The sequence below is a fragment of the Nicotiana tomentosiformis genome, chromosome 7 (genome assembly GCF_000390325.3).
Source record: "Nicotiana tomentosiformis chromosome 7, ASM39032v3, whole genome shotgun sequence".
Lineage (NCBI taxonomy): Eukaryota > Viridiplantae > Streptophyta > Magnoliopsida > Solanales > Solanaceae > Nicotiana > Nicotiana tomentosiformis.
Genome location: NC_090818.1, coordinates 52997226 through 53006431, shown reverse-complemented (window position 1 = coordinate 53006431; position 9206 = coordinate 52997226). Strand labels below are relative to the sequence as shown.

General features: G+C 36.1%; 1 protein-coding gene across 1 annotated transcript; it reads right to left on the bottom strand.

Annotated features, from left to right (window-relative positions):
- Window positions 1-3914: 3914 nt before the first annotated feature.
- LOC104107863 (protein transport protein SFT2-like) lies at window positions 3915-7995 on the bottom strand. The gene is made up of 4 exons (XM_009616777.4): window positions 7272-7995; window positions 4574-4841; window positions 4375-4479; window positions 3915-4181 (listed from the first exon to the last, which is right to left on the bottom strand). Exons 1-4 carry the CDS (start codon window positions 7487-7489, stop codon window positions 4071-4073), a joined length of 702 nt encoding a protein of 233 aa, XP_009615072.1. The 5' UTR covers window positions 7490-7995; the 3' UTR covers window positions 3915-4070.
- Window positions 7996-9206: the final 1211 nt, after the last annotated feature.

Here is a 9206-nt window from a genome sequence, read left to right as displayed (position 1 = left end):
TTTAATATGTTAGTATTATTATTTTATATAAAATATGTTTGTTTGTTTGTTACTAACTTATTTTTTACTATACTAAAATTAAATAATTAATTTTCATAACTATACAAGATTTAATTATTAAATATTCACATTTTAGTCCCAGACACAATATTTGAGGGCCAGTAGCACCAATGTATCCTGAATTCTTATGTTCTTACGTTTGTTGACTATAATTGGAGATAGTTTGTGTTTGAACTATCAGCTTTTTGACGTATTTTTGGGAATAAGAGATACTTAAATTATTAATTTCTATAACTACAAGGATACTACGCTAAAGGTCACTGCGTTTTACTACGCTAAAAGGTCACTACCTTACAAATACGAGCACTACATTAAGCCACAAGATACCACTACAGGGAACTAAAGTAATAATTTATCTAGTTTACTAGTCTTTTAACAAATAAATAACCTAAATCGGATAAAAATAACAAATCAATTTAATCACAAAACAACCATGAAAATACATATACCACAGTAAAAAGTAACTAATTAATATTTTTTTAACAACTAATAACAATTTCTCTATTTTACGAATTTTTTTAGCACACTAAAACTATAGTCCGGATAAAAAATAACAAATTAGTTAAATCGCAAAACAATCACAAAATAACATAGAGCACATAAAAAATAACTAATATGCATTTTTTATACAAGTTTTAACAAAAACTAAGTCGGAATACCTCGATTTAAGATTTTTAGAAAGTCGGAGATTTTGTGATTTGGAGTCGAAACAAGCAACAATGTCCGAGATAACGCATTAGCTAGCACGTGGGACCGAGAATCTTTATTTTTTGTGGGACGGGTGGGCTCCACACAAGTTTCTTTTGATTAAAAATGGAGGGGGGACCGCTGGATTAAAAAAAAAGAGGGGGGGGGGGGGGGGGGAGAGTTTACGATGATTCTGTTTTGGGGGAAGGAAGAAGACGATCTATATTATATATATAGCGTCTTTTGTTAAGACGTTATATATATAACGTCTTAACTAAAGACGCTATAGTTTTCCGCTTTTAAAAAGACGCTATATATATTTTGGTTACTATATATTTTTTCCACATATTTTTGTTCTTTGAGTCCAAAAAATCACATTTTGGTTTTGGTCCCCTAGTGTGACGCACAGTGCATATCGTATGATGCAACGCAACAGTTTATTTTGACGGCAAGAATTTCAATTCGGGTCATTAAGGACAATTTCGTCCAAGAGTATTTTATTTACAATACAAATACATCTAAAACATGTTCTTTGGGGGAATTTTTGACCTACGGAGGGTTGAGAGAGCACAGAGACTTCAAGACACAAGAATTCACCATCCTTCCACTAATTCAATACGCGAGTTTGAATGGTATATTACATTAATGTTTTCTTATTCTCTAACTTTATTTGTGGTGATTTCTCCCACTGTTATTGAGTAGTTTTCCTTAAGGATTTTGACAGACATGGTAAATTAATTATCTATTTAGAGATTCGAATATTATTATTTGCTTGAATTAATTAATGGAGTTTTGATTACATTGTAGAATTACTCATTATCTTTCTTAATCGAAAGAGTGATTTATTAAATATATTTGCATCGTATGCTAGTTTCAATTCGTGATTCTTCTAAGTAATCGCAAGAGAGGAAAACATTCGTGAGAAATAACCTTAAGACTAAAACCATCAATAGTTCATAGCAATTGTTCACAGAGCTTTCTATTAGTTTATCTCTTGGACTTGAAGTTTATTCGAAGGAAAAACCTTGACTATGAGAATAATCTAATCAACCAGTGAATTCGCAAGAATCAGTAATATTTTAGAAGTGAACTAAAACAAGCATTGAATCCCGAGATAGTAGTCTTGCACATGTCTCGTCAATTGATCTTATTTCTCCCATTGATAATTATTGTGTTGTTCAACTCGTCTTCCGGCGATCAATTTTTACTTACTTTTAATTTAGTTTGTTAATCGCAGTTATTAATCATCTCAAATTAAATGTTTGTTCATCCTAAATAGTGTATAGCCAAAAATTTCTAGAACATTATTTAAATTCAATCCATATGGATATGATACAAAAGTATATTTTATTTGGCTAGTGCGCTTTAGTTTTTACAGTCCGCCGACATGCTGATTACGGGTTCGGCCGAACCTAATAAATTTGGTCCAAACCTTATATTGTCTGAATAAATTTATTTAAAATGTACAAATTATTAATTAGAACCCAGTACTTAAAAAGACTATAATTCTGAACCCATAAACTTCAAATCTTGGCTTCGCCTATGAATTTTTATACACTTGCTTTGCGCTCATCATTACCATAACATAGATATTGTGAAATTCCTCGTACGATAACTTTGTCATTAATCTAGGAGGTAAAGAGGATAATTCATTTTGGATCAATATAAGAGTCCAATCATATTCCCTCTTTCCTTCGTGAGCCGAGGGTCTACCGGAAACAGTCTCTTTGTCTTTTTAAAGGCATGGGTAAAGTATGTGTACACTCTACTCTCCCCATACTCCACTTGTGAGACTAGACTGAGTTTTTTTTTTATTATTATTGTTGTTGTTGTTGTTGTTATTGTTTATACCTTGACCAAAGTGCATGAACCATCATATCTTAGGTTAGTGACAACCCTAGATGAGGGGCAAATGCACAGATAGCCATTTTCAGGGATGCTATTTAGAGATTAGCCAGTACTAATTTTGTCCTGAAATTTTAAACTAAAAATCTCAACTTCCGAACAATTCAGGATATTTTTATCCGGAAAATTTGAATTGAAAAACTGAAATCGGGACGCACTAGCTAATTCCTAAATAGCAACCCTTTAAAGTGGCTACCTGGTGTCATTTCTACCATCCTGCTGTGTATTGAAACCCGTTTACTTACGACCTTAGCCGGACAAGTTGCCCCCTAAAGCCCAAGTTATCATACCACTTTTATAGCCTGTTTGGCCAAGCTTTTTTTTTTTGGCCAAAAGTGCTTTTTTGGCCAAAAATTGAGGTGTTTGGCCAAACTTTTAGAAGGAAAAAGTGTTTTTGAGGAGAAGCAGAAGCATTTTTGAATAGCAGAAGAAAAAAGTAGCTTCTCTCTAAAAGCACTTTTGAGAAAAATACACTTAGAAGTAGTTTTCAAAAGTTTGGCCACACACTAATTATTGTTCAAAAGTGTTTTTCAAATTAATTAGCCAAACACAAATTGCTTCTCACCAAAAGCACTTTTTTGAAAAGTACTTTTGAGAAAAGCATTCTCAAAATAAGCTGATTTTACAAACTTGGCCAAGCAGGCTATTAGTCTAGCCAAGAGAAGATCACAAACTTTGATTGTGAAGCACCTAACAAGATCAGCTGTATCAAGCAACTTAACTCTATATTACTAAATTAAAAATTAACATGCTGGATGGCTTTCAACACAAAAGTAATAAATGATTATTTATTTGAATTAACCTTAGCTTTTAACTGCATTTCTGTCTTGCAAAATTACCGAACAAAATAATGAGCTAGAGGTGTCTTAATACCTAAACGGCTACCGATAGAAACCAGAAATTGAAATGAAGACGTTTTCCTAGAGAATCTCATTTTTCCTTTGCTTTCATATACAAATCTATCTCCATGAATTTTACAACTTATATTCTACTAAAAACCCGGAAACAACCTCTCTACCTTCTCAAGGTAGGGGTAAGATTTGCGTACACATTACCCCTCCCCCAAAACCCCACTAGTGGGATTACACAGGGTTTGTTGTTGTTGTTGTTGTTATCTTCTACTAAAAACCTTGTGAAGTCTATTTATACTTCAGCTTCTTTTTCCAATTTTCTTCACTTCGACAAACTTCAAGAACAATTCAGGATATATACATTGTTGTCATAGAATACAATTGAGTAGTAAACACACGGCACAAATCCGATGAGGCTTCAAAGGAGAAACTGAACTTATTTTGTCAAAATTGTCTGCCATCGCTTCACAATATAGGTCTACAACTATAGAATGTATACTATTGAACAGTCGTATAGAAAGATATAAAGCGTAAAATCTGCAGAAATTTTACACATGCTAAAGCATTTCACCTGCCAAAGCATTTCATTACTGAAGAAATCATAGAAGATGAGAGAAATTTCAAGCCAGCAGAGCCACCGGGAAAGTAAGAAATTGCATAATATGCTAATGCCAGAACCTAAAATGACAGGAAACTGTCAACGCCAAGATTCAATTAATGATAATTGCTTCTATGTTAGTTGAAAACTGGAAGAGAGAGAGAGAGAGGGGGGGAGGGAGGGATAAATTATCATGACAACAAATAACTGCAAAAGGTGAAAAAAGAAAAAGAACTGACGAAACGAAAATAAGAACACTGAAAGTGTAAATACCTGAAGCACAGAAAAGAGCACTGAAAGGATATAGCTATGGAGTGCCATGGAAACATAGAGTGTGCCCATCATGCTGCCTATGAATCCTAGTGTAAAAGGAAGCCTCTGGTACAGATGACGGGGAAGAGAAAAGATCAGAGGACAATAACCCATAGACAGAGAGCAACACGGACCAGCAGTAAGGGGAAAAAGAAAATACCTCCATTGAGAACATATGAGCAAACTGATTCTTTGGACCCCTAAGTGCAAAGAATGACCCAATAATAAAGGAACATCCAAGAGCAAAGCAAATGGCAAATTTCTGGGGCACCAATACTATCACTGGGAGGAACAAAGTAAATGCCATGAAAATGAAGAAGACTCCGGTCGCCATGAATAGGCCAAAATACATGAGGGCTTTTCCAGAAGGTATGTTGCTAGTGGCAGACTGAAAGTTCCCTGGAATGTCTCTCACTCCTTTGGAAACCCTGAATAAGGATCCACAAACCACTATTCTCAGCGAAACATTACTCAAATAACTCAAAATATCAGCGCATTCAAAAAAGCAGGGAAGAAATACAACAGTCATATGGCATTTCACTGTAAAGCTTCTCTCCGGTCCATGATTTCGTTTGTCTGAAATAAGTAAAACTATAACACATGCTAAATATGGTATCACAATACACAATTAATGAAGAAACAAGATTGGAAGTCTACCAAGCAACCATAACACACTCGTTCAAAATAAAGACATATCATTGGCACAAAGTATGAATTATAGAAGAAATGGCTTTCACAGAAATCAGTCCATGACAAGAAGACTCCAAGCTTTAATGGAAGAGGATCCTTTCTTCTGTGATAAGTTCCAACCAGCTAACTACAATTTTATGCGATTCCAATACCTCATGTGTCATTGTACTTACTTACAGAAGAATTAAGTTTCACAACATTGATAACAGATATGATAAATAGACATGACCAAGACTCCAAGCTGCACTGAAAGAGGATTCTTTCTCCGGCGATAAGTTCTAGCCAGCTAACTACAGATCTTTGTTGTTTCGAGGACCCTTATTGTTATCTCACTCGTGCCTTTCATTACTCTGCTATCAAGCCCTTATTGTTATCTCACTCGTGCCTTTCATTACTCTGCTATCAAGCCCTCAAGCCCTCTGTTTCATAAAGTTCTTTTGTTTTTAGAAAATCAGATTGTCTCATAAAGTTCATAACATGCACAGATTTACGATCTCCCAGAATAATGGCTCAGACAACACGAAATATCAATCACATTAAAGTTCTTTTCTCTTTTTCTTTTTTTTTTGGGGGGGGGGGGGGGGGGATTAAGCTTCTTTTACCTCCTGAATATGATTGGCTCCCACTTTCTCTACTTATCCCTCGGCAGCGAAGTAGGGAAGCACTATCCTGGATGACGGATCCCACCTATTTTAATCTGAATCAACAACTTTGACATATAATTTGTAGGTAAGGAGAATTTTCTAGAGGAAGGAACTACCCACACAATTATAATTTAGACATTTAAATTTGGTCACAGCGCTCCCCTCTATTTTTAGACAACTGTTTAGGTAAAGCTTTCTCAGAAAAAGCATATGACAATGCAGCTGGACTCTTAGATGCGCCCTCGAGAATGTTTATCGCCAAGTTAAAGGATTTCTTGTTAATCCATGTCCTCCGGCAACTTTAGTCCTATACATTTGATCCACTGACATGGCAAGCATTATGTTTTATCGTTACTAGCATATGTCATATGATATCAGATCTGAAGGCAGATATGTCTCCTGTTATTTCAAGAATGTTTAGCTAAGTAGGAGGAATTTCTTGTTAGACTGTTAATCTATGCTCTATTGTAACTTTAATCAGATAACTGCAATGCCATTGATGTGGCAAGAATTAGTATCTTGTGAAAAGGCTGTAGCATTTCAGCTAGGCCTTTAACGGTGATGTTTATGGGATGCACTGTTAAGTTTTCCAACTGGTTGCTTGAAGCAAGGTTCTTTGAGAGCCCAGAATTTCCAACAGTACATCAAAATAAAATAAAGTCTTAGCTTGCACAGCTTAATGCTTCTCTCATAGCTCTGTATCAGACTTTCACTCAACAGTGGAATCAGTGTCCGCACATAAGTTATAACATTACAATACTTGTTAGTTTTATATATATATATATATAACTGGAGACTCAAGAAAAGTTTGTACCTCAAGTCCTCAACACAAAACCTTGTTACACTGCTACTTTTGCCTTTCCTATAAGTTAGATCTTAAGTAATAGATATTATGTTAAGAATGACTCTTCTAGATCCTTTTCGGGGAAGCGAGCATCAAATATATTTCTGTAGCTACACACGCAGAGTCTTGTAATTTGTCCCGTCACAGCAGTTGATATAATGGACTTGCTCCTCTCCGCCCGCGGACTAAGTCACATTGACTAAACCGCATAAAGTATCTCCTTGTTGTCTTTGTTATTCGTCATTATAAGGCTCATTTGTTAAATTCAGTACTATCTAGGACTCCCTATCCTGGTTTGACTAGGTGGATATGCATATTTAGCAAAATAAAGCTCATGAGAGCAAAGAAGAGTTAGATAATGTTAAGAGTGGCCCACGTTAATTGAGGGAATGGGTATATGGTCTTGGATAATCCTCAACTAATAAACTAACTTTTAGAGTTGACTAGATCCAAGGTACATTTCTTAATCAATAAAGCATCTCAATAAGTTTGTCGCATCAACTACCAAATCCAAATCATTTCAGAAAATTCTCAACGTTTGATCAGCGAGAATTAAGGAAATACAAAACGTTTCAAGAGCCCTAATTGGATTAGTATAACTTACCAATTCCTTCAAAGGACAAATTACAGAAGAAAAGGAAATTGCAGTGTGAGGAATGATTAATGACAGAGGAGCTTACACGTTAAAAGTGCCAGAAACGGTATCGTTAGCAGAACGAACGGCGGATTCGAGATCGAAGCTGCCGATGAACGCAGTGCTGGCGCTCTCTTCCGATGATTTAGCGGATGCGTACGAATTCCAATCAGCCAGCAAAGAAGGAGTTGAAGAAGAAGTTTGTTGTTGCTCAATATATGGATCTTCCCCACCGCCGCCGCCCGCTGAAAACCACTTCTGCATTATGAATCTCTTTCCGACGGGTCCACTACTGCCTTAGACTCACTTATCGCATTACTAGTTGTAAGGAAATTTTGAACCGGATCTGCCCCGCCGGAGACACAATTGCTTGCTACTTTCCCACCTACCGCCAACTCATATTCCGGGTACTACAATGATCTATCGTTTTCACTTTCCACTTTCTCTTCTTCTTTTTTTCCCAACTTTAAACCTTGGTCCTTAAGCAACAGATCAGTGTCTTGTTATCATCATATGGAAACTGTTCCCCTTTTTCTACCTTTTAAGGGGCGGTTTGGTAAGTTGCAAGAATACTACTGAATAGTATATATTAATAATGTTGTGATTAATTATATTGAAATTATTTTTTGTTGATCATTTGGTTTGATGTAGTGAATATTCTGAATCGAGCAGGATTTTGGGAAGAAGGTGATTAGGATCTCTGTGGAATGTTCGAGAAGAGAGGAAATAAGAGAAAGTGATTTGTGGCTCAAATGTATTGCTTTTACAAATAAGTAATCATTACAAAAGAAGCCTAACTAAACAACTAATAGCTATGTACAAATAAAATAGTAGCTGGCCAAGTCATTAAGGTTGCCTTATTTGGCCTACGGCCAAGTAATCGAATAGCCCAACACCCCCTTTAAGTTGGAGGGGGAGAACACCTTCAACTTGGACAACAAGGACTGATGAAGTACACTAGTAAGAGGCTTAGTGAAGATGTCGGCAAGTTGATTAGATGTGGAAACATGAAACAATTGGATCAAGCCATCTGCTAACTTCTTCCTCACAAAATGACAATCCACCTCGATATACTTGGTTCTCTTGTGAAACACCGGGTTCTTAGCAATGTGAATGGCAGCCTGATTATCACAAAAAACAGAAACAGGATAAGAAATAGGAACAGAAAGGTCAGGAAGCAACCTAGAGAGCCAAGTTAGTTCAGCCACCACTTTACTCAGTGCCCTATATTCTGCCTCAACTGAGGAGAGGGAAACAACATGTTGTTTCTTAGATTTCCAGGCCACCAAACAATCACCCAAAAAGACACAAAAATCAGAGACAAACTTGCGAGTATCAGGGCAAGCTGCCCCAATCACTATCAAAATATGCTGTGAGAGTACAATAAGGAAAGTTAGAGTAGAATAGCCCAACATCAATGGTGCCCTTCAAATATCTCAACATATAGAAGGTAGCAGTCATATGAGGAAACCTGGGGGCTTGTAGAAACTGACTTAAATGTTGCACACCAAAGCAGAAATCAGGTCGAGTATAAGTCAAGAATATAAGCTTGCCAATTAAACTCACGTACCTTTCAGGATGAGCAAACAATTCCCAGAATCAGCCTTCAACTTGGAATTCAAATCCAAAGGAGAAACAACAGGGGTCACCTCCAAACAGTTATATTCTTTAAGTAAATCCAAGACAAACTTTCTTTGATTTAGGAAGACACCATCAAGAGAAGTACTGACCTTAATGCCCAAGAAATAGTGTAACAGACCCAAATCTTTTATTTTAAATTCATTATCCAAAAATTCCTTTAAAGCAGAAATCTCAACAAGATTGTTCCCTGTTAAGATGGTATCATCTACATATACAGCAAGAATTACAATGTCACCAGAAGACCTTTTTACAAACAAGGAATAGTCATTTAAGAAATGAGTATACCCCTTTTGAACACAAAGCTTGGGACAACTTTGCGTACCATTATCTAGAAGCTTGC

Bases quoted from the DNA above. Each gene is read 5' to 3' on its own strand.
- LOC104107863 (XM_009616777.4), bottom strand. From the start codon at position 7,489: ATGCAGAAGTGGTTTTCAGCGGGCGGCGGCGGTGGGGAAGATCCATAT. The intron at 4,842-7,271 runs GTAAGCTCCTCT...ATCCTTATTCAG, and splicing joins GTTTCTGGCACTTTTAACGT to GGTTTCCAAAGGAGTGAGAG. The intron at 4,182-4,374 runs GTATTTACACTT...CTGTCATTTTAG, and splicing joins TGCTCTTTTCTGTGCTTCAG to GTTCTGGCATTAGCATATTA.